Raw genomic sequence first — 26,006 nt, 5'->3', positions numbered from 1 at the left:
TGGAATTACTGGTGCGGTTGACAGGCCGGAGGGCAGGGATGCCGTCCGGAGAGACCTTGACAGGCTTAAGAGCTGGGCCCATGCAAACCTCATGAGGTTCAACAAGGCCAAGTGCAAGGTCCTGCACATGGGTTGGGGCAATCCCCGGTATCAGTACAGGCTGGGTGGGGAATGGATTGAGAGCAGCGCTGAGGAGAAGGACTTGGGGGTGTTGAGGGATGAGAAGCTCAGGATGACCCAGCAGTGTGCGCTTGCAGCCCAGAAAGCCAACCGTGTCCTGGGCTGCGTGTCCAGCAGCGTGACCAGCAGGTCGAGGGAGGGGATTCTGCCCCTCTGCTCCACTCTGGTGAGACCCCCCTGCAGTGCTGCGTCCAGCTCTGGGGGCCCCAGCACAAGAAGGACATGGAGCTGTTGGAGCGAGTCCAGAGGAGGCCACGGGGATGATGCGAGGGCTGGAGCACCTCTGCTATGGAGACAGGCTGAGAGAGCTGGGCTTGTTCAGCCTGGAGAAGAGAAGGCTCCAGGGAGACCTTAGAGCCCCTTCCAGTCCCTGCAGGGGCTCCAGGAAAGCTGGAGAGGGGCTGGTGACAAGGGCAGGGAGTGACAGGCCAAGGGGAATGGCCTGAAGCTGCAGGAGGGGAGATGGAGATGAGATGGGAGGCAGAAATCCTTCCCTGTGAGGGTGCTGAGGCCCTGGCCCAGGTTGCCCAGAGAAGCTGTGGCTGCCCCTGGCTCCCTGGCAGTGGTCAAGGCCAGGTTGGATGGGGCTTTGGGCAACCTGGGCTAGTGGAGGGTGTCCCTGCCCATGGCAGGGGGCTGGAACTGGATGGGCTGTGAGGTCCCTGCCAACCCAAACCTTGTTGTGATTCTATAAAATACAGAAGTTGTTAAAGAAAACTGAGATCCTTCTCTTTGGATGTCATGGGGATTAAGCTGCTTTCAAAGATGAGATCCAAGGTCACCCAGAAGTGCTGGAGCTGATAAATAGCCCCACGATTGGTTTATAATCCATGCCAAATGAGCCCAGTGTATTGCAATAATGTTCAGAAAGGTGAAACACCTGCTATATATTATTTCAGAAGTTCCTGTGGGATAAAAAAGACATCGATCCTTGCTGCTGATGAAGAAAGCTTTAATCCCAGGCTCCGTGAACCTTCCCATCCCAAACGCAGCACACTAACATTCTGCTGGCACGAGCCGTTGTCCAACTGACCCAGTTTTATTATAAACTGGGTGAATAAGGACAAAACCATCTTATTTTCTGCAAGAACAAATAATTCGCATTGAGCACGGTACGTTTCTGGCATCGCTCTCCACGCTGTACGACACACCGTCCTCTCCTGACCTACGTACGGAAGCGCTGCAGCGTGTGTTTCTGCCGGGGGGATGCCGTTATCCGCCGTGTAAAAGCCTAAAATTACACTGCCCTACAAAGAGCTGGGATAAATTGACCCCTCTAAGCAAACGGGTTGCCGAGCTTTTATCTTCTCTTCATTGTTAACTTACACTGAAGCGGAATAATTAGACGATACGGGGCTGTACAGGGCACTATTGGAAAGTCCTGCCTTAGCAACTCAATTGTATCTGTAATGCCCGCATTGGCTATTATATATGCCTACTGATTTGGAAAGCTGCTTCTGATCTCACACTCATTCAATATCTGTACATTTATGATTTTTGCCCAATTTCTGCTACCTAATATTACGGCCAAGGGAATTAGTTGTGAATTTTGGATTAGGAAGGCAAAGCGACTTTAAAAAAGGCTGGTGGGTGATTGCTCCAACGTTTTCTTGCCCTTCATCCAGTCTAGATGTAAAAGTCTCAGGACTCAGATGATTTCTGCTTCTCTGCAGAGGTTCTGCCACAGTATTAAACAAGGGCAAAGAAGGGAACAATAAGTATCAAGATGTGTCTAAAATCAGTGGTTTAAAAAACAATATAAATTTGTAATATCCTGAGTACAATAAAAGAAAAGAGCAAGCTGGCCAATTATTTAAAAGTTGCACGATAAAAGGAAACCTTGGTCAAAACTGTTATTGAGGGGCTAAAAATCTATCTGTATCGTGTTGCAGTTTAGACACTAACCAAAAGAACTTTCGTGAAATTACCATCATGCTGCTAAGAATTAGCTAAATTGAAGAAACACACCGAAATCACATTGCCTTGCCCAAGCGATCAATGTGAGAGCAGCCCACGACTGCTTCATTATTTGCTGCCAAGCGTTAAATATTGGTGTATTTGCCAATGGTTTTCCCTTTGTGCACCTTCGCTCCTCACACAGGAGAGTCAGAAAATGGCTGGGTTCATTTCCACGGGATCTTCAGTTATATTTGCATTTTGGGTCCCAAGTGGTAACAAAACTGTAGCTCCTGGACTGTAAGTGAACGGGTAATTTAAGAGGAAAACACCAAAGTTGCATTTGCATTGATGTTATTATTATTTTTAATATAAATCTTAAACAAGGGGCAAAATTTGATACAACAGTAGTCCCAGAAAAATAGTCCTCTTTCTGCCAGGGAAGAGAAAAATGTCCTTTAAAATACCAGGGGAAAATAATATTTGCAAATCACTGCCGAGAGGAGGGATGCAAAACCGGCAGGGGACTGGAGATTATGCAGCATCCAACTTCTCCTGTCCCTCACAAGTGGGAGAATTCAGAAGGAATTAAACTTGTCAGGGGGATAAAATCGCTGTCAAGGAGAACGGACTGTTCCTCCTGAAAAGCCATCTCCACTTCCAAGGGAAAACCCAGATCCATCCGAAACTTGACCTTGTACTTGCGTAAGGGGATGGACGTGCCCTGAGTGCATCCTGCTCACGAGCATGGATCCAGGGGAGGTCCCTGCAGATGACCCCAGAGAGGGACATGCCCACTACCTGTGGTTCAATTTCTCGCACTTGGAACAATGACACATGAGCCCTATAGCACAGAACCAAATAAAGATGGACATTATAGTTCACCTGGCCTCAAAACCAGACACGTGTAAACAGCGTTTACATGCACCGATGTTTCAAGGACAAATATAACCAGGAAGTCAGCAACTGCAGAGAGCTACTGCTACTCTTCAGAGATGTAATGAGTAATCCTTCTTGTGCTGGGGATAAAATACAAGCTTTCCTTGTACAGGTTTTCTGCATGAGCTGTACTGGGCTCAGGCTGAATGCCCAAACCCAGGATCCTACTGCTCGACCGCACCGCAGACCCAAGCTACTTTACATAGCTCCGTTATCCGACGCTCTACAGTCCTCATCTTCCCTGCTCCAACCTTCACATTTAGCACTAAATCAAACTTTAATCCATCTTCTTCCTAAATGCTGCGCGCAGCTCACTCTCCCATCTTTTCCCTCCTCTCAGGTCCCACAACATTTCCTTCATCATGAAATTTCTAGCTTGGCTGCAAAGCCACCCTTCCTAGGAAATAAATTATTCTCAGATCTCTCCTTTCCTCCTCGGAAATTCACACCAAGTCATATATCCTTGCTTTTCTTCCCATCAACAGAAACAGCAATCACCTTGGCAGATAAATAAGGCTGGTGGTAGACCACTTGTGACCTTCAAGCCACGATTCAGTCCCGACACATCAAGAGATGTTAGCCACGTGATTTAGCGTTACGAGCAGGTCAAATGCTGACGTGCTTCAAAAGGTTATCTCAACACCAACCTGCACGGACAACCAAGGTTAGAAGAGACAAAATCAAACGTTCATGGTCAGCTATGTTCTGACCCACTCTCAGAGCTCTGTACCGTGGAGCAAGTAGGAAACAAGATTTCTTGTGGGTGAAAGCAAAGAAAAAGCTATTCAAATCTCAGTGAAACAGTACCCAATTATTAAGCTCCAAAGCTGACATCCTACTGACATAAGACAGTTTTGGGTGATGCCTGAACAGTGGTTTCAGAAAAACTGAAGAGCAATCAATGCTAAGATGGTTACGCCCTTCTACATCTAGAAATAGTCTGAGCAAGGGCTAAAAAGTCCTTTTTAATTTAAAATATTTTGAAATAGCAGAATCACAGCCCAGAAAAACATTAACCCTGTAACAAATGACCAAGCCCTAACACCACCAGACTCCTCGCTGCACCCAGCAACGGTCCACCTCCCTTCCCCACCTCTCAGCAGAAGGAAATGAAAACCAGATGAACTGGACAGGGAAGAGATCGATTAGATCATCTTGTCCTACCCACCACGCAGCAAAAGACTGTTCCCTACAAGAAACTTCCCAAATTACTCTATCCAGTCTCACTTATAAAAGTCCAAAGCGATGGAGTTTCCACCTCTTCTCTTGGGATGTTATTTCTCCCCGCAGCCTAAAACATGTCACTGCCAGGAAGCTTTTCCTATCAGATTTTCCTTTTGAAAATTTCTTCACTTCAATTTGCAGTCCCCTTCTCTGCATATGTACATTTATGAACTACACTAATTAAACACATTAATACCAAAAAGGAATTACAATTTCGGAATAAATTAGTTTATTTTCCTTTTATCCTCTACGAAAAAGCCCAACATGTCAAAGAAAGCCTGTCTCTCTCTGAAATCTTCCATTTTTAAATTGGTCCCACTGCTCATAATTACACCTCCCCTCTATCCATACAAGTTACTTTGCTTTCCTTCCCCTCCTCCTTTTCTGGGGAGAAGGGAAGGAAGGCAGAGAAAAAAACAGGAGAAAGGGTGGGATAAGGGGAGAGAGGAGAGGGACCCATCCCATCAGACCAGTCTCATTGCTCGCAACACTCCCCAGGCGTATGAAAATGCAGGTTACGATACCGGCTTTGCCTGATGAATATTCCTAACTCCATTTCAGACGCAGATCTGGGTTTACCCAACGACTGGCTTTTCTGCAGCAGGCAATAATGTCCACTTCACGGAAATACCAAGGAGGAGAAAGGCTGACTTCTGGCCAAACTGCAGGCAGCAGCTTGGAAAAAGAAGGACCGAGGTCTGAAATGCTGCTCCAAACCAGTATTTTTTTTAAGATTTATTTATTTATTTATTTATTTATTTATTTATCTATTTTTCCACAAAAATTGGAACAGCTGCAAAAGACAAACGAACCTCCAAATATCCATCAGGCTGGTGGTTATGGCAAATAGCGGTAAAGGGCCTCACAAACACAGCTGCTTCGATTGAAAATATCCTAAAGAAAGCCTCAATCGGAAAAGTCCACTCCAATCTGCCGGCGCCTTTCCCCAGCAATTTTCAATATAGAATTTTACACCCAGATTCCCCTGTCCGATGGCCTGCTGGTGGTACTAACTATTCAAAGTTATTCAGAAAGATGCTTATTGTGGAGTTTAATCATACCAGAATTTCTCACACTTTAACAAATAATCACCCATTTGATCTAAGAGCTGTCCTGCTTCTTCAGGGTCCTGCCTCTGAGTTGTCCAACCAACCAACACGAAAAGAAAATATAAGACAATTAATACTCAACACTTTCTCAGCCTACACTTCCCAGCTTTCTCTTCATTATCTGCTTTAACTTAAATGCAAGTTCTCCATTTCCAGGTAAGTCTGGAAACTATATAAAAAAAGAAATTACAGGGAAAGCTGATGGCAAAGGGTTGGAATTGCCCTCTTGGGTTTACCTACACAACACGACCTGGTTTGATGCGCTGACGTTTGGATGTTAAGGGGGATTGGCCCCTCTTTTAAAGGTCATGCACTCATCCCATCCATATTAGAAATAATCAAAGGCTGTTCCCATCACACGAGTGTTCCTGCTGCCTCCGTTATCATTGCGGCTGGTGTCCAGCTCAGCTCAAGTTCAAGTTTCGAAGGTCTACGCTGATGCTCAGGAGTTTTGCTGGCTGGCTATCTTCATTCCTTCTTGTTTAAAACATTTAACCATGTGTGTGAGTCCTTTCAGTGCTTTGCCAAATAAAAATCCTTGCTGTACGAGGGTCTGAGAGCCAAAGGGAACATTTTGGGTGGGAGGGTGGCTCCAGGTAGGAATCCCCCGTCAAAAGGGATGGGAGGGAAGCTCGCATCGCAGAGGGACTATATGCTTGCATTAGCAGCAAAGTTTATTTCCCACCCTTGTACAGCATGGTCTAATATTTAAAAATATTCAGCTGACTTCAGCGTGTCCACATCTCCTGTGCCCTTTATTTTTCTGATGGCTTCTCCTGGACGGGAAGCATGTGAACATCCAAATTGCAGCGACCGAGCAAAGAGCCAGGAACGGCTGCAGTCACTGGCCTGGGGCCAAGATTAACTTTTTTTGTTTAAAACGCAACTTCTGAAGAGCTATAAGAACAAATGTGTATTCTAAATGCTTTAACACTTATTAGAGGTCTAGAAGAAAGCAGCCTTGGAACTGGGAAATGCAAATCTGAAGGGAAAGCCGGAGCAAAAGCAGGCAGCCTGCCCTTCCTTCGCTGCACGTCTCTCTTTCTTGGCTGCGAGGCACAGCAAGGAAGTGATTATAAATCATTTATTTGCAAAATCACAGCCAATAAATCCAATAGCAACAATACCCTCCCTCGCATCGCTTGTTCCTTGGTGGGGGGGGGAGAGAAGGAGAGGCGTAGGTCCAACAAGCAGGCAGGTGCGCGGCAGCAGATCTCCCTTCCGAAGCTTTTCGTGGAGCGTTCAAGCCCATAATGTGAGATATTAATCTGGGCCGTCCCCTAGCCCTGCGCACGCCGTTCTGAAGGCCTGGAAAATAAAAAGCCCTAGAAAGGCTCTGAAGGTTATGATATGAAAACCTCTGGAAAGGTTAAAAAAAAAAAAAAAAAGGACTGGGCTGACGAATGAGGAAATGAGTAAGGGAGAGCATTAGGGAAAACAGAATGGTACAGAAAAAGCCATTTAATTCTCCTCCCCTTTCCCGGAGACAAATACCATCACAAGAAAACCATAGGAAGCAAATCTGACTGCTTTGAAAATCACTGAGGTCAAAAGCATGACAGAAGAAAGGAAAAAGGATTAAACAAAGGGATGATATAATCTACACAGCTATAATTCAACCCTTCGAGGTATAAATAGCTCCACTACATGGCTCGAGTAAACCAGTAATTTCCACGCAGTCAGGCGGGGGGAGGCAGATACCCATCCCCACAAGCAGATTAATCCTTAATTGCTCATTTTTGCATTTCTAACACCTTTCTTTGAAGTACCAAAGCTGGTATCATCTCACTGGTGACCCTGAAAATTGCAGAGATGGGCCTCGCTGATGCTTGTTTGGGGCTGCGACGGCCCGTGCACAATCCCAGATGCTTTTGTGGGTCCTCTGTGCAAAGAAAAAAGGAGATGGCTCTAATCCATAGGGGCAAGAGACGATCAAAGACTGATACTTGCCAGTTTGACAGAAAGGGAAGCAGGACTCGGATGATGGCTCATGTTTCACAATGTTTTCACAAGACCTTAATTGCTGATAAATACTTACTGGGATATTCAAATACTTCTGAGCACTTAAATCACTTCAGCAGCTTTGTAAATGCCTCTAGAAACGCTCGTAAGGACAGAGTGTATGACGCCGAGATAAGAGGAGCAGGATCATCAAGATTGTCAGCTGGTGGAGATGGCGGCTTTCACAACGGTCACCCAACCGCTCACCCAGTTTTCTCTCCTTCCCCCTTGACCCATCTTGATTCACATGAAGAAGGCAGCAACAGTGATGGAAACGTAACTGTCTGGGTGTTTCTTCAGTCCCTGCATCCATCCCCTCTCCTATTACATTAATTTTTAGGGGAGAAGTTGCTTCACTCTTCACCTCATTGCTGGCTTCTGCACTTCGGTCCAAGAGCACATCCCTGGCTGCGGGGCAACGGCTGCGTGTTCGGTGCTTTCCTGGTCACATTGGCTGCGTCCAGGCATCCCCTGCACGTCCTCACGTGTAAAACGGGATAATTAACTGCCAGCACTCTGTCCCTGCTAATGCGGGTCCTCATCGCATCCCAGCCTATTCAAATCCAACAAAAAGTATCCCTGGCATTTTTGACTGATGAGATACAGCACCCAATGTTCCACGGTTCAAGGTGAAAATTACTATCCAGTGACACACCAGACTTTGTTTAGCCAACAACATTCTTCAAAAACCATCTAATCAGTCACCAACCTCTCGATGGTACCCAACCTCTGCTGCACGATAACTGAGCTCTTGGCTTTTGGGGAGCATCCAGCTTGGTCCCACTATCAGCAGGTCGAGGGAGGGGATTCTGCCCCTCTGCTCTGCTCTGGTGAGACCCCCCTGCAGTCCTGCGTCCAGCTCTGGGGTCCCCAGCACAAGAAGGACATTGAGCTGTTGGAGCGAGTCCAGAGGAGGCCACAGAGATGATGTGAGGGCTGGAGCACCTCTGCTATGGAGACAGGCTGAGAGAGTTGGGCTTGTTCAGCCTGGAGAAGAGAAGGCTCCGGGGAGACCTTAGAGCCCCTTCCAGTCCCTACAGGGGCTCCAGGAAAGCTGGAGAGGGGCTGGTGACAAGGGCAGGGAGTGACAGGCCAAGGGGAATGGCCTGAAGCTGCAGGAGGGGAGATGGAGATGAGATGGGAGGCAGAAATCCTTCCCTGTGAGGGTGCTGAGGCCCTGGCCCAGGTTGCCCAGAGAAGCTGTGGCTGCCCCTGGCTCCCTGGCAGTGTTCAAGGCCAGGTTGGATGGGGCTTTGGGCAACGTGGTCTAGTGGAGGGTGTCCCTGCCCATGGCAGGGGGGTGGGACTGGATGGGCTGGGAGGTCCCTGCCCACCCAAACCTTGTTGGGATTCTATGATCGGGGTGGCTGCTTTGTGCCTACAGTGGGTTATTTCATTAAGATGTCCCTCTAGAAACTGGACGTGCTCCGTGATGAGTGTGCAGCTAGTAGGAAGAAACACTTCTTGACGATGCATACTTTCCTACCGAAATAGAAGCAGCATCTTTAAACACAAACAACTTCCAGCTTACAGCATGGGAGTCCTTAGTCCGGAGATTCAAGCCAACCTCTTCAACCAGCTTTAACTCCTGAAGGCATGCAGGGAAGAGTTTGTCAAAGACAGAGTGTTGTTGCCTGTATAACAGCAGCCATGTGCTCCAGTCAGATTAAATGCCAGGTAGGTTGGTAAGAAAAAATAACTTTGCTCCTCCGCAAAACCAGAAGTTGGATAATTCACATGAAAACCGGTTTAGTCGCAAAATAAGTCACCAACATAAATGCTTAAAAAGTAGCGCATTTTACCCAATACAGATGTTAAAGCATGACTAGAAAAAAAATTAAGACTTGTGGTATGAAACCCTCCAAATGAATGTTAAAAAGAAATTGTATAACAGAAAATACTTCCCTATTTTTGCTCCCAAGAATAAAGATCACGGCAGCTGAAAGGGTCTGAAAGTCACCTTGCTGTAAGGCCGTCACCACCCCACGCCATGCCGCGCGTGATCCTGGCACCCTGAAGACAGACACAGCCAGTGACCTTGTTTCTTGTGGCCGGTGACCATGGCTCCCCGTCACCCTCACACAGCCAATTAGTGTTAATAGTCTGTTACCCACCATGAACGTCTAAAAGCTTTATTCGTCTCTCACCAAGGAAAAGGGCTGAGACAACAGGAAGGGAGCATCTAATTGTTAAAGAAACTAGTTAGTTTAAGGTGAAACAGTTTAAAGCATATTCAGAATCTGACTTAAAGACCCTGATTTAAAGAAATCATAACCACCAACATTTAGACATAAATCTACCCAAACTCTTCAGCGAGTTCTTTTTAACAGCCTTGACTTTTTAATTAAAAGCAGAATCACGGCAAAGGGGAATTCACATTGACGTCGGGTTTTGCAGATGTCTATCGAAGCCAGATGGAGCCATCCCCACCGCGCTCGCTCCAACGCAGCACTGTTGCCACATTTCCATTTTCCTGAAGCCAGTTTGCTTTCTATCCCGTAGGAAGGTCTTCGCCTTGGTTACTTTTGCTTTCTGTTTAGCTTGCACAGAAGATATTTTGGACTTGGGATGAGCTCAGAGTGAAAGAAAGTACCGATGCCTATGGAAGTGTTTGGGTTTCTTTCTCAATCTGTTAATAAAAATAGGTGTATGGCCGAAATAATTAAATCGGAGAGGATGAAAAGCAGAAGGCAGGTTTTAAAAGGGACTTTTCTTTTTAAAAGGCTCATGGTGAAGAGAAGCAGCAAATCAGTTCACGACATTTCTTCCCTTCTGTGACTGAGGGCAGTTTATTAAAATTATCATGACTTCTGCCTAAGAAAATAAAGTAATTGCATTACAAGCAAGAGATGAACCACTGAGGAAGAGCTTCTTCCCCTTCTAACGCTCAAATATACAGGGCTGCCTTCATCTGATTACAAAGCAGCGATGCTCAAAGCACAGTGCGTGGACCAAAGGTGATCCTGAGCATCCAGTGACAATCTGCATCACATCACTTGAACAGCATTTTCAATTAAGCACTTCATAAAGACTAATCGTCGTCTTCAGCAAGCTGACAGCCATTCAAAAAAGCACAGAAACAGCTACTTTAAAAACAATGAAAACTCTTAAACACCTGCCTGAGGGATGAAAAAATAGTGTCTAGAAGATATTATCTTCTTTTATTAAAGGGCAAATAAAATTGAACCAGGGAGTAGATGTTTTAAAGCAGTTAATGCAGAGGAGAAAGCAGGTTGCCATCCAAAATCTCACTAAAACATCTTCCCAAACAATACATTTCAGGCCCTATTCAAAGCACATAAAAATAAAGAAATAGCTATTAAATAGGTTTTGATCGAGCCTTTGGCTGGTGCTCAGGGAAAGGACTTAACAGATTCGTCTCCAAAGCAAAACGGCACAACCAGGGAAGCAGCTGCCAAGAGAAGGAGGTGAAGCTGACCTTCCGTTAAGCAACTGGCTCAAAACCAGTAGTATACTGGGCTTCCCAGTTTGCATTTGTGCCTGCGGATACCTGTTAGCGTCCCCGCCACAATATTTGCGGGTAGCGTCAACGCTGCCGACGGCACCTGAGCCAAGCCGGGGGCAGTGGGAGCGGGGCTGCCTCGCCGCAACCCAACAGGCTGGGCTGGCAGCTGAAGAACAGAAAATTCGTTTCCTGTGACTGTTCGTTTGAGGAAACAAATCTTCATGATGCGTAACGTTGTGTCTGAGGTCTCAGACAGCAGAGGTGAGCCTCTGACAGCTCTGGTAGGAGCACCAGGGCCAAGGGTGTCGAGGTCTGCTTGTAGCCCAGCACCTGCAGGTCGCTGCGGGACCAGGGCTCTGCCTTTCTTCAACAGCAGCATTTTAAAACGTGGTGAGAAGCCAGCGAGGTGGCCTGCCGCGCACGGTTAGCGCCCCTGCAGCTGAAGGCAGCGATCCATTGCGACTCTGTAGTTTCAGAGTGGTTTTTTGAGTGTAACTGGGGTGTTTAAGGGGACACCTGGTCTAGCAACAGGAGGAGAGTGCACAAGCAGAACCCCTGTCCTCGCCGAGTGGCCCAGGCTGCACGTTCATTTGAAGATTCAGACTCAGAAGAAAACATCCAGGCAATGCCACCGCTCCCGACGCAGTCCTCCATGATGACCCCCAGGTGCAGGAGCCGTTCCCAGGATTCCTGACTTGCACGTCCTGGTTTGGGAAGCGTTGGCACAGCTCCAGACCTTCCAGACAATTTGCTTTTCGCTCAGATTTAACCCTTTCCCTCCAGATCCTTGCAAGCTCGCACTGCTCTTGGTCATGATGTCCCACCATCCGCCTTACAACATCTGTAACTTAGAGTTCCTCTTTGGGGTGAAGGAAGCGAGATGCCGGGCATCCCGGCAAGTGTCTGCTCAACACCCATCACTTCTTCCTCCCGCGCATCTCCAAACACACCTCTCCGAGTCTTCTTGGATTAAAACGTACCACCACAACGTGGGTCCTGACCACCCTCTCTCCTGAACAACCCAACCCAGCTTTAACAGCTATTCGAGACATCGGTCTGGTGCCTGATCTCTAGAATCGTTTCCCTCTCCTCCTGCAGAGCTCCCACGTCCCCTCGACTTCTTTCTCTGCAAGAAGGGACGCTGCAGCCAGTAATAGGCAATAACTAAACCCAAATGGGCTGCAGCTGCAGAGCCCTTCCGGCTCAGTCACACCTGTACCTCAGAACTCAGGCGACAGTTTAGACGCCGTAACATCCACTCGTTGGCGGGGGACAGCAGCATTCAATCCTCAAAACTAGTTTGTCTCAAATAGAAAGCTTTTTGCAAAAACTAAGGCCCTTGGGTATCTGGTTTCTTTAGCAGCGCGGTCTTGTTCACACCACCTTGTTGTCTTCTCCAACCTACTGCACAAGACTGGAAGCAGTTCCTATTAATGTTTCTTTTTTTTTTTTTTTTAAATTTTCATTTTTTAAATTTATTTTTAAGGACCAGGTCTAGTTGAATTTATAACCTACAAACTTCCTCTAGAACTACAGCAGCTTGACCTTATGCTTCCTCAAAGCTCAACCCAAGGTAAAACCTGAGGTTGCCAAGAACATCTGCCGAGCGAGGTGCAGTCAAGCCAGCACGCTGTACCAGCAAGTCACCTTGCAGTGGGGAAAGGAAAGAGCCATGCAGAAGTAAAATGCAGCTTTATTGCAGTATAAACCCCATCTGTATTTGAAGTATTTTGCTTTAAAGAGCTTCTTCCTTCCCTCCAGCTCTTCAAAGAGCTCCCTGACCCTGCTAAATTGCTCATCGAGGCACACGCGTCACTTCAAATGGAAGCAGAACCTGGCTGAGCTGCGACGTTTGCTCACAGCCCCCAGCCCCACAAACGCTCTCTGCAGCAGCAAAACCCCACGGACTACCATTTGTTTCCCCAAATATCGCACGCTTCACCCGGTACACCACCCTCCTCCTGCACTACGCCAGAGCCAACTCGTACACCGGACAGAAGCACCTGGGTAACACAGGGCAGGCGAGAAAGGACATGTATCTTGCAAAACACATCAACCTTGACGGGTATCAATACAACATATTAGAAAAGCAAGTTTTGGAACTAAATTCACTGTCACTCAGCAACGGTCAACCAAAAGCTAGTTTCCCTCTACAACTGTCCTCCTCCTTGGTCCCCAGATAACCCTTCCACGTTGCACAAGAAACAGTTTACCTCCTTCCCCAGCGAGCACATCCCTCGGCTCCGCGGGTACCACCTGTCCTCTCGCTCACTCGAAGTGTTATTATATCTGCGTGAAGCTCAAGAGCAACTGGCTGAACTTGTAAGACCGATAAGGCATTTTGTCTCAGGGCTGGAGGATTTACGCATCAAAAGCTTGTCTGCCTCTCCCCAACTGCAGCGGTTTACCTGCCACCAGATATTACTACTCATAAGATGAACCTACCTTAGACCATCACGGGTAAAGCATCACAGCACTTGTAAATACTCTGCTCTCCCAGAGAATAAGTAATTATTCCAGCCTGCCTTATCGCCCCCACGTACATCCAGATACAAAAAAACCCCAAATATCTGCTTGCCCTCAGAGTGACTCTGTGTGAAAAGGGAACAGGTCCCTGACCAAGCCCCAGCGGTTCCTCACCGCAAGTAGATCATACACGTGTATAACACAAGTGTGACAAATCCATCTAACCACCGACTGGAACTGCAAGAGGTCTACACGTTGCTTGCCAAATTCCTGTAGCATATGTATTTTATTTTTTTTTTTTTTTCTTCTTTTTTATCACTGCATAAGCCACAGAAGATTTAGACAGCAATATTAAAGGAAAAGTCACTGGTCAAGGGAGACAGGAAAATACCGGTGACGGTGCCAGCCCGAGGACGGGGGATTTCCATGCTTTGCTCTTGGAAAGACCTGATAGGATTGATATGTTTGTTTTTACTTTCAGCAGGGATCTTCAAGGATTTGGACTACAAAACGCTTAAATAACAGCACAAGAATTGTGTGTCCTGGAAAAGGAGAGATGAGAAGATAGTGGTGTTAGTCACCACCGACCTGTTTAACCACATCGCTGACCTGCATCCAGCTGACCGAATGTATTCCTGAAACCTGGATGTGGTTTACAGCACACGGTAAGGTCTTGGGGCAAGAAACCTACTGGGGGCAATTCCATAATTTCATGGCTTTTGGTTTATATCAGCTGGGACCAGATCTTCTCCTCCAGCCCCTCCAGCTTCAGTGTCCTCTATATTTGGTACCGTGAAAAAACTGTCCGAAAGGCACCCGAAATCTGTCACTGAAACAGTTGCACTCCTGTCTTTACCAACAAACAAAAAGCATGGCTGATGCAATTTCCTCTCCTCATCTTAGTTAGCAAGCATTTCTGCCATCAGGTCTACCTGAGGTTTTGGATTCCTCTGCAGCGGCCACTGATGGAAGCCTCTTGTGCTACTGCGAGGCCACTGCCACCCAAAGTTGGGCTTGCAGAAGACCTTTCATCTGCTCTTCTTTGTTCGCTTTCCACCATCAGATAGCAGAGATCTGCTCTTCTCTTCTCCGAGACGGTGAGGATGGGGGGATGAAGAGCTAACGCCAGCACGAAGGACGCCCTGAGAAAGCAGAAACGGGCACCACGATTGAAAACAAAGGCCACCCCACACCACCCCATCCTTCAGAGGCACCTCCCGGCTCCCGGCGATGATGACGGAGCCCAAACATTGTCCCTTCCACGTCATCACTTCCTTGAGTTGTCGTCTCCTCTGATCGTTCTGACCAGGAGTAGATAAACTCTCCAGCGGCAAGGAACTCGCCTCCACGTCTGTTACACAATATTGATGGACCAGAGCAACACAGGTTTGGCTGGAGCTAGTAAGCATTACTTGCTCAGAAAAAGATCCATTTTAATGCGTCATTTAAATCGCCTCAGAGGTAATCTGCCCGATTTGAAGGATTTATCAACTCAAGCCTTTCATGGGACCAAATATAAGCAAAGCAGAGATGTGTTTGAAGCCATCAACACGAAAAAAATTGTTCTTATAGATTCAGATCCACCGGTACTATCAGTAATTAGCACTGCTTGATCTCAGTGGTGACCTGATGTTGAGGAAGCCCTTAAACTACTAAAAACCTGAACCCAGGCTGCAGACCAGAGCTCCAACACTCCTGAAAGTGGAAGCTGTGGTTGCTACACCCTGCAGAACAAGGGCTGGCAACGTATTTTGGAGGCAACCACCAATTTGGTGCAGTTTGCCATCTGATTCAGGTGACAGGTACATCAGTTGCTTGTATCAGTTTTTCAGGACTGAATTTCAATAAAAATCACGCGTCTCGGAAGGAAACAAGAGCAGTCGATGTCTGTGCACTGATAGTTATGTCGAATTAACATAAAACTGAGGTCTTCGTAAACACCTGCAAGAGGAAACCTGCTTGCAGAACAAGCTACTGAAAAAAAAAAAAAATAAATTACTGTTCAGGGAGGTAGTTGTCAGAAATAAGACGGAGGGTGGATGTGTTTATTTATACACAGCAGCTCCAGGTACAGGCGGCAGGTCCCGACACGCTGCCCGGTGTGGTTTCTGTAAGCAGTTGTCTCCTTCACGTCCCCAGCCCGCAGTCAGCTTCAACAGCCGAACGCTGGAGGTGTGCGCTTAGTGCTGACGGTTTGTGAAACACCGCACACGAATCCCAGGGTGGTTTTAGCATGCAGCAGGCCGGGTCAGCTCACATCGGTGACGTCAAATTCCATGTAGAAGTTGGAAGCTTCATAGGTGGGGAGAAGTGTCTGTGGGATTTAGAAGCACCATAATTTGTGATTTCGGGCCTCAGGGCAAACTCTGCATTTCCAAAGAAGCCCTCCAAGGGTCAGCCTGCACATCAACAAATGCCAAAATGTGACAGCAATCTTTAAAGGTTTTGAGAAGGACTGCAGCTGTTGGTGGCTTTCACCAAAACTACGGGAGCAAATCTTCCAAGTGTGGGGAAAAAACACTTCTTGGCTTGGTCACCACCCGGTGCAAAAGCCACCAGGGTGAAACAGTGCAGGACTGGGACAGATCCTGACCTGTCACCTCCTCTTCGCTTCTCCTGCAGTTTGCTCACAACTGCATGGAGTCAGTGAGAAGATCAAGCTATGGCACCGATGTGGTTTTTTGAAGAGCAGTCCTTAGGAGAGAAGGTGCAGGGTCCGACCGCTGTGGCAGCCGGTGCCTCTGCGCAGCATCCCCTGCCCGCGCCAGGGGATACGGAGCCACGCAGCAGCACTCCAATGCCAAATTAAATTTCAAGTTAATACGGGAATGCGTACCAGAGGAACGAGCCAACCACAATTATTGACTCTTATCTTGCAGGAAAGATCTTTCAGTTATTGTGGGTAGCGCTGAAAACATCAGCTCGGTGATCGGCATTGCTGGAACCGCTGAGAAGAAAGCCACACGTGTCACGCTCTTCTGCAAATCCACCTGGCACATGGGCTTGGCTTCCACCTCCCAAAAGGTATTGGCAACGCAGCTGGAAAAGGCGCGGGGAAGGCTACGGATGGTCCGAAGGTAGCGAATGGCTTCGCATGGGCTTTGCTGAAACAAGATCTGTGGTTTTAACACTCACCGTCTCAACAAAACACGGCACTCAGCTCAGCGCTGCACCGGTATCGATATGACTGTCACCTCTATTCCCGGACGGTTTTCTGCCCTTTTGAATAGCTCGCTGTAAGCCCGTACTTACCTCCGACCATACGCACGACCATGACGCACTCAAAAAACCCGCTGGCGCCAGGACACGCACACAGCCCGAACGGTATCTGCATCAGCTGGCAATTATCAATCAGCCTATCTGGCGATGTTCTGCATAGTCAACCAGAGATGCCTCAACACAACGCCGTGTCTCCACCTCATTACGCACCTCGCTCCTATTGCTTTCAATGCACGCTGGCGTTCTTCCCAACCCAGGACCCTTCACAGGAATGGTGGGACCACTAACGCGGCCCCGTCCCATCGCTCGCACCTGCACCTGCGTCATGGGGATTTGCTGCAGCAAACGAGGAAATTCTCCTCCTTGTTTTCCCCTATCAAAGCCAATTTTTGAGAAAATAAGTACATTTCACAAAGTATTTCAGATGAACATCCCAATGTGTTTACCTTAACCTTTGCTACTGTCTACAAAAAGAAAATAATTACAAGCAAATTATTTAATACCATCAAGTTTAGTCAAATTTTAAGCGAGGATGACAGGTTTAGCATCCATGTAGAATTTTGAGTAAAATAAAAAAGTTCCCTTTCTACATGAAACCCAGGTTTAAGTCAGCCAAACTTCAAGTGATTCTTTCATCGCTCTTCCTATTCCTATGAGACTTCGTAATTTTAAATATTGGATAATTTGAGTCTGCAGCTTGAAGGTTTCTTCAAAACGTCAGCTTCTTGCTTTTTTGTAGACAGAGTGATGACATTGTCGCTAATTTGCTTAATTAGTGATTTACAGAAAGATCTCTCTACGAGAATGTGAAACCCTTCAAATGAAATGCTTTAAGTGCAGAATCAAGAGACCATCCATAATGATTGTTTACTCCCATCTTCTGCGTATTTTTGGGCCACACTATTTCAATCAGCAGCTCCTGCGATCGATGGCATTACCCTTCCTAGATACAAAACTGAACTCTGCAAGAGGCCAAGCATAATGATCCCAAGTTTTTCCTAACAGGAGGATATTACTTTTGAAAAAATCACACAGGCACAAAAAGGAAAGAAGCCAGCACATAAAATAAACACACACATCCAGATGCCATCGCACAGCCCAGAAGGAGTTTTCCCCTCGATTTCAGCAGCTTTGCTTCTACTGCTCCATCTTTCCTTCCCCCAAGCACTTGGCTTTTGCTGACCGCTGCATTCGGGAACACAAATCCTTCTTCTGATGGGTGCTCTGGTACCACGGAGCACAGGGAGAACACTTGCACAGATGTTCATTTTGTAAGAAACAATAATTCATGCAAATCCCTGCTCCAAGCAAATTCCACAGTAGTGCATCTTATCGCAAGCCAAATAAAAAGTGCAAATACATTGAGAACTGTAAACCTGTATTAAAAGAATTTGCTCTTGTTACAGCTTGAATTTCCCCCTCTCCCTGAAACGACAGCCAGTAAACTACCACCGACACTAAACACCAACCAAACCACTAATTCTTTTACACTAAGAAGTGTTAACCCCAAATGCAATATAAAGCAATCCCTGTGTTAAAGTACGATAGACGTAACACGCCCCACGCTCACCCCCGATACTTTCTTACACCTTTACGGTCTGAATAAATACAAGAACAAAATCCTGCCCGTGATGTTGGTCTCACCAAACATCTCACCGGGCTCCAAAGCAGAGCATCCAACTTGGCTATATTTTGGGTATTTGCAAATTGCAGAGGTTTGATATATTGGTGGGAACTCAGCGACAGCTCTGCCACCTTTTCAAGCTTGTAAATTGAAACGTTACGAGTGTGTAGAGCAAAGCGTGGAAATGCATAGGGTCCTCTTGCCTGAGTAGAGTCAAGATGGCTTTTGGAGGTTTTTTTTAAAGCTTGACTCACGTTTAGGAGTCTATAGGGTGACTACGATGAAGACCCTCATTCCTACTGCAACAGGAGGCAGAAACCAGCAGTGATCATCTCACCACCCTGACGATGCTTCTAAGCACAACAGCCGTGGCAGAAATGACCCAGTGAGACAAGAATCCCAACATTAAAGAATAAATATCATGAAAACTACTTATAAATACATTTTACTCCACATAAATTTTCTTTTCCAGCTTTGTCCAATAGCTTAGTGCTTTTAACATCAGGGAATTTCCTCCATTTCATTAATCAAGAATTGAGTACTCTCTTGCCACATTTGGAGATAGACCAGCTTTCCACAGAAGCTTGAGATGATGAAAATAAACTAATAAAAAAATATTTTTAGGGTTGTTTTTTTTTTTTGAGATGGCAAGTCAGAACCTGAATTCCAACTCAACCACTATGTTTCAGCAGAACAAAAAAATCCCTGTGCTGAGTGCTCTCAAATAAGAGTCATGCCCCTTCCAACTCTGCACCAACAGAGACCTTATTATCCTTTGGGGGAGGAAGTGGGATTTTTTTCCACTTAGTTATGTTCCCAGGTAGTTCTTAAATAAGATTTCCCTTCCCCCTGTGTTTAAAGGCACACTTTAACACAATTTAATGCCTTGGCTGTGTGCTGCTCCATATTGCCATCGTTGTGTACTGAACCCTAAAATAGAGCGATGACTGGCTGGCCACCGGCGAGCGCAATTTTATTTCAAGGAGAGGACAAACGCCAAGATGCCAGAATTAACAACGCTTCTTCCTACCTTAATTATCATAAGTAAATCATCCACCTGCATGTCATTAGGAGCCCATAAAGGTTCTTCCAGTGGTGCCCCCTGCAAGCAAACAAACAAACAAGCTTTTAAAAGAGTTAAAATTCAGCAACATCTTTGGAAAACAGGTTTTTTACTGCTGCCAGCAAGGCAACTCTGCTTCATTCTACCTATCTGCAAAACGCGGCTTTTATTATTGCTTAAGCTAGAAACACGCTTGAAAAAATGCAAATAAGTTTTAAACATAGAAGGCAAAAAATCGTGGGAGTTTCCAGGGTTACAAGTGCTTTTGGGCAGAGGCAGCAGCAGGTGATTACAGGTCAGCAACGGCAGCTACAAATGAGAAGGAGACTCTGATGGTCACAGCTTCACTTGAGACGTGCACTGCTGTTCGGGGTAAAGTAAAGTTTAGGAGGGTCCACAGCTAGAAAAAGGAGATAATTTTTATTGTAGTGAACATACCGTATTTGCCCTGGGCTCCTAGGAGTGTGTATCTACCCAGACACGAGGGCTTGGGGTGTTTGAAAAAGCGATTCTGTGCACGTTCATTTATTCCCACCCCAAGGGACCGGGACTTCTGATGGCCACGTACCAGTAAGACAGCCACCAGCGGACTTCCCCCCGCCCAAACCGCTCTGGATACACATTTGGCTGCAGCATCAAGTCCAACGCTAAAGGGAACAGGCTGAAGCTTGTCCCTGCGGTGCCGGTGACCTGCAGGGATGTTTGCGATGTCCTCACACCTCTGCACAAACCAGCTCTCGGACGTGGGTTCCTCCCTCCACGGTTCACTCGCAAAGTTGAGACTGTTCCCAGCTGATCCTGGGATTTTACATGACAAGCCACGTTGCTCCCACTCTCTGGATCTCTGTTCTCCCTCCCAAAATACTTTTTACCTCCATCAGCTTTGAGGCAGCAGCGGGCTCCTTGCAGGAGCTTGCAGAACCAACCCCTCCTTTCACTAATCCCGTCTTCTGGGCTGATGCTATAAAGTACGAAATTAGAGACCTGAGGCACTTCTAGATTTAGAGTTGAATATATTTAACCAAATTAATATTTTTTTCCTGTTGACATCTTTTCTCCCCAGCCATGGGCAGGATGCGACCCAGCCATCTGCTCTGTCGGTGCCAAGTAGCCGCGGAGCTCAGACAAAATCCCTGGGTGATCTCCTCGCTGCTTTTCATCCTACTCAAGTGTTGACTTGAGCACTTGTTCAATTAGACAAGTCTCAGCACTTCAATCAGATGGGCACACAAGGCTGATTTTAACCTCCACAGAGAAGAAAAAAATCTGATTTAGTCGAGTGTGATAGAACCAGGAGCTTCAAAGCAACGAGACCTGGAGATCATGTCTGCTCTGAAGTCTGCCAGAATCGCTGCTTAATCCGAGCAGACACCAGCAACCAGCAACCTCCATTTGAAGAGAAGTTGAGAGACAGCAGATTAAAAAGACATTGGATCCGGCAGGGAGGAGGAGGCCTGGGTTACCTTCCCAATCTTTCTTTTTTTAAGGCAACCGGAGAACGGCCGAGGCGTTTGCTTTCTCTTGTCTCTGGCCTAAAGCGAGCAACCCACAGACGTGCCAAACTCACTGGTCCCCCCGGCGTTTCCTTCCCTACGATCCCACGTTTCCCGACACCTCCCGGCAACGCTGCCGTCCCGGAGCAGAGGTGTCTGGGGGCTGCAGAGATGCAATCCAGCCTTCAGCCTCTCCTCCCTGTGCAAAGAGAACGACCTCCCTTCGTCCCCCGCTTAGCTAATATGCATTTAAAACCAAGGGGTAAATTTGACAGGACCAAATCAGGAAGTTGGCGTAAGCAACTGTGCTGTCAATATTTTCAAGGTCAATTTATTCCTTCATTCACAGACCTGCCAGATTCCAAACACAGCTTCGGACAGTACCGAGAAGTGCGAGAAAAGTCGGAAGACTTTGCATTCACCTCCAGCTTTAGAAAGTCTCGACGGAGCGACAGACTCCCCTTCCCTGCCGCCATTAGCGTCGGCTGAGAGTTAAAAGGGAATCAGCAATGACGCTGAGTTTTTATGAAGCTTGGAACAAGATACACGTCTTGCACGCTCACGGCTCCTTCCAGGAGGAGGCCAACATCTTGCTGAAGGGCAAATGTACACTGGAAGGTAATGAAAAAAAGCAAATGCAAAGGCAGAATGAAAACAAAAGAGCTTATAAAAGCTTATAAAAGTCAACGCAACACTTTTCAATGGGTTTTAGAGCAGGCTGTGTCTTCAGATGGCTGTAAAAACAGATCAGTAACCGAAGAAGAGAGTAATTCATGATGCATGACTTGCAGTGACTCATAAACTTTTTTTTTTTGACAGGTGAGGAGCGTGGTGCAGGCATGCACTCAAGTCGCTCAAGTATGCAAGAGTAGAAATATCTTATGTTATACATACTTACAAGAATATCGTACATCCACATCTGTTCTTAGAAATTAGTTATACGGCCTGCGCGTAGAGGAAACACGATTGCCAAAGAGCAAACGCCCGACAGAACTGAGAGGAGGCGGCGTGTCCCACGTGCGGCTGTTTCAGCCCTTGGCCACGCACAAACCTTTCCACTCGTCTGCTTTGCCCCGACCCCGCGGTGCCCCAACGTGCCAGCAACATAATCCGTTTGCCAGATAATCCTCCAAAAACGCGGTATCCTGAGGATCCGGCACAGTCAGCTGACTGCGGTAAGCCGTGGCTGCAACCCACCAGCCTCTGGAATAATATGATTACGAGTTGTAATTATTACTTGTATACGTTAGTTGCATATGTTTGGATGAAAGGAATTTAACCAGGTAAACGCATATGCTGTTACAGCACATCAACAGTAAAGAAGGTACGTTGGCTATAGGGAGGATCTTCCATTCTCTACAGCCAAAATTCAGTTTTCCAAGTCTGGCAGCACGGGGAAATCCAATGCTGACCTGATCCAGGTGTTTCTGGACAATGCTGTAACACAAAACAACTTGAGAAAGAGCTTCAATTATGAAAGAGCCCCTGGGACTCAACAGCCAAGCGTCTTCCAGTCCAGTGCTGTGCTAAAAGATTAGAGATTCCGTTGCAAACCTCACAAGCAACAAGAATAGGTGAAGGAGAAGGTCCGTCGTGTGCTCTTGTGTTTTAAGTTCATAAGACAAAGCAGGTTTATTGGTAAGAAATCAGGCGAATTGTTTCTGGTTTGGGTTTTTTTAAGAGCTGCATGCTTGCAAGCTCACCTGCAGGCTCTATCCCCTGGAGATGGACCGGCCGAACAGATGGTCCACCAACCGGCAGAGTGCAAGTGAATGCCAGGAGAGAGTTCAACGCTTCCACCTCAACAAATAACAGAGGCAGCTTATCTCGCAGAGCATGAGAGCCCCAAAACTTGCAGCTCGACTGGTGGTTTCTCATCAATGACCAGGAAAATGCTACAGGTGGTGAGTTACCTGCTTGGGAGTGAAGAGCTCCAAGTAAATCAGCGGTGTCCCGACACCCCAGCTGAGGTCAGGGCCCTATCATGAGTTACGAAGAACTTTTCAGGGATGTTCCTTCCCTGAAAAAGCAATTCCTCTGCAAACAGTACCTACAAAAAGATGGAGGGGACCATGAGAAAGGTGCCATTCCTTGGTGTTTCTTCTCTCCCAGACTAGCTCAAGCAAAAGGTCAGTGACCACACTGGTAGGTGAGCCGAAACCCAATTCACAGCCTGGTACCCTGTTTCACCCACCACGTTAAAGCTGCTAAACCTCCGCAGCCAGGTTGGGCCACTCTCCGTAGCAAATGGGCACACCAAAGCCATGGGAACGAATACTTCGGCATCCAGAATGAGAACTTCACTCAAGCCGAACATTTCCGTGCTAGATCATCCTGCTTGTTATGGACCAATTTTACGGTGCCAACACCATTTCTTTTCTAAAAATGAGGAATTCCAGCTCACAAACTAAGAGGTCTCTTTTGGAAGGAACCCGCTGAGAAAGTGCTTTGGGAACGGCCGCACTAGGTGGGACTTCAGATAACGAGAGCGGGTTTGTTAAGCAAGAACGTTAACGGTATAAAATGTTACACACAGGAATGTTCAAGATCCGGGGTTGGCAAAGGTGGCCTACAGTTATACGACTCCTCCATCTCTTATTAAAATAATTAAAATAAAAGTAAGGCAGGTATTAGTTGGCTAGACAGCCCCAAATCCCACCGCCTGCGTAATCCACCTGAAAGCCAAGTGTATCAAGGCAAATTAAAGCTGCCTTTAATCCGCACAAATCTCGGCACGGGAATCATTTATTCTCTTTCCTCCTGCTGCGAGTTTAGTCCTGCCCCGCACCCCTTCGTGCTGCCGGAGCTGCGAGAGCAAAACAACACAGAGCTCCGTATTTTAGTAACACGGAGAATAAATTTTGGACCTTTCACGCATTTTGGGGGTGGACGCAGCTTTTTGCTGGTTGGGTTGCGACCAAACCCTGTTCCACCTGTGCTTGGTTTAATCACATGTATCGACACACGTAAATTAGGGCAATTTGCGCATAAATTAGGCAGCATCATTATGCTAATTAGGATGGAATGATTGCGCCGAGCGTGTTTGCAATCTGCCACAATCCTCCGGGACAGTGCTGCGAGTGAGCTGCTGCATCTGAAAAGGCCGGCGCTCCGCCGGCATCCGGCAGGTACGGCCACGCGTTGACCCAAACCGAGCCTAAATAACGGAGGAGAAGGGGCGAGGAGACCTGTTGGGATTCGCTTCGTCTGAAACGTTGGTTTCTTTTCCAAGCCATAACGTTGCCCTCAAAAAATAACTCTACATCCTAACCTCCCCCGTGATGCGTGAAACAGGTCGATTTATAGATGGGGGCAGAGGGAAGCTGCTAGGAAAATAAACCACCATGGTGCAGATACCAAGGTGTAGGTAAGACAAATAAAGAGCAGGAGATTCAAATCCCCTGCACTTTGCTTCATTGAACATAACATGAAGAAACAAGTTTTCCTCACAAAAAACCAGAGCCGCTGCACTTTACCCCTTCCAATCTCTACCTGAATTGCAACAGAGGTGGGGCTGCTTGCCAGGATCGGGGCTGTACCATAGAGCATCCCTGATGATCCCTGGCCTAACGGAAAAACCCAACCCTAAACCATACCAACTGAATGGACAAGCATAACGGAGGAACAAATAAACGGCAAAGCGACAGCTTCTCCTTTTTTGAGATTCAGCTAAAGAGCCACACATGAGTAGGCCTACCTAATATAGATCATTATCAAGGTAGACCTTCAGGGTCTTTTATCAAAACATGGTGAGGCCCTGGCACAGGGTGCCCAGAGAAGCTGTGGCTGCCCCTGGCTCCCTGGCAGTGTTCAAGGCCAGGTTGGATGGGGCTTTGGGCAACCTGGGCTAGTGGAGGGTGTCCCTGCCCATGGCAGGGGGGTGGGACTGAATGGGCTGTGAGGTCCCTGCCCACCCAAACCAGTCTGGGATTCTATGGATTTTCTAAGATACCGTATAGGTATCCTGCAGCCTGAGCCCCAAACGCCAGCGGGGCCGTGGTGGGTGTCCCCGTGCAGAGGACAGCGTTGCGGCGCTGCCGGTGCTGCTCAGCTCCAGCTCCAGAGGCTGGGGGTGGGTCTGGGGTTGCACCGCACCTCCCTCCTCCTTATGGGTGCCAAGGGATGCTCCTGAAGTCATTCAATTTTCCTACCAAAACTGGTCACTAATTTAGCTGCCAGATGGGATCATTACGATGAAAAATCCTACCTGCGGGACTTCAGCTCTCTCCCTTCAGAGGGAATTCGAGCTAGGTTTATTCTCCAGGATCCAGCCAGGACTTTTTCCTCCAACAGACATGCTGGCACTTTGCCTGGCTAAAAAACATACAGCAGAAGAGCACCATGTGCTAACCCACCACTAAAAGCGTTTAAAAAAAATCAACTTTGGGTAAACCATATGGTAACACTCACTACGCCACAGGTGAGAGCAAATACAATACGGTCTGTACCGCACCAAGTTAAATATCCAATTTCCAGAGAATAACGATGCTTAAATACCAAACCAGCCTGGGAACAAACACCCAAGTTAAAGGTTTTTAATGCCTTCGACCTCAGAAATGCACTTTTGCATTTCTTTGCTGTTTTGACCTTACAAATATCAAGAGATGGGTTTTACAGCAGCACCCTGAAGCTGCCCGGCTGCAGCACGGGGACAAGCCATGCCCCGCAGACCTCCCGGGCTGAAAATATTACAGAATCCTGCGGAGGTACCTGGAAGATTAACGATCAAAGCCACAAACCCTGTTTATAAGCAGTCAGGGTGAGCACCCTAAACTGAACCCAAGACAAAGGAAGCAGGGATAAAACCGAGTTATCGCAGGAAAGGGAAAACGAAGGCGAAAGGATTAAAATACTAAAAGGGCAGTGGCACACAGGAATTGGGGGATGCTCCGTAAGCAGCAAGAGCAGGGAGCAAAATTGAGCTGCCCCAGCCGCGGGGCCGAAGGAATTAGCAAGGCACAAAGCAAAGAAACCACAGCCAGCTTCCTTCTGCTCTCCTGCAGCTCCCCTCGAGCACAAGTGGTGGGGTTGCGGTTCCCTCCCCCCGCTCTTTAAACAAAAACTCCCATAAGTAGTTTAGCAGTGAAAGCAAATTCATCTCTCCCTCCCTAAGAAGTAATACGGATACTGGCACGGGCCAGCATCAGCGCCTGAGCGCCCAGGAATTCCCAAGCCCCTCCGAACACCGAGTACCTTGGCACAGCAGCAGCTTTAGAAAACTCTTCTCTCCACCGTTTGGCGATAATTAGGTTAAGAAGTCTATCACCAGCAGATCAGTTTTGGATTGCAACTAAGCCAAAGATATGAAAAAAAAAAAAAAAAGGTT

At 47.1% G+C, this 26,006-nt stretch overlaps 1 protein-coding gene across 4 annotated transcripts in view; it reads right to left on the bottom strand.

Moving 5' to 3' along the window:
* PTPRA (protein tyrosine phosphatase receptor type A) overlaps positions 1 to 26,006 on the bottom strand; it is a 127,663-nt gene that overhangs the window by 49,651 nt on the left and 52,006 nt on the right. For 3 of the 4 annotated variants that reach the window (XM_075752810.1, XM_075752811.1, XM_075752813.1), the window contains exon 3: positions 19,155 to 19,226. The exons of the other annotated variant lie outside the window; for it this stretch is intronic. In XM_075752810.1, coding sequence (XP_075608925.1) covers positions 19,155 to 19,226 — 72 coding nt within the window. The remainder of the gene's footprint in view (positions 1 to 19,154; positions 19,227 to 26,006) is intronic. 4 annotated transcript variants of the gene reach the window in all.

The sequence above is a fragment of the Balearica regulorum genome, chromosome 4 (assembly GCF_011004875.1).
Source record: "Balearica regulorum gibbericeps isolate bBalReg1 chromosome 4, bBalReg1.pri, whole genome shotgun sequence".
Taxonomy (NCBI): domain Eukaryota; kingdom Metazoa; phylum Chordata; class Aves; order Gruiformes; family Gruidae; genus Balearica; species Balearica regulorum.
Note: the sequence above shows the minus strand (reverse complement) of the source record. Positions and strands in the feature narration are given on the sequence as shown.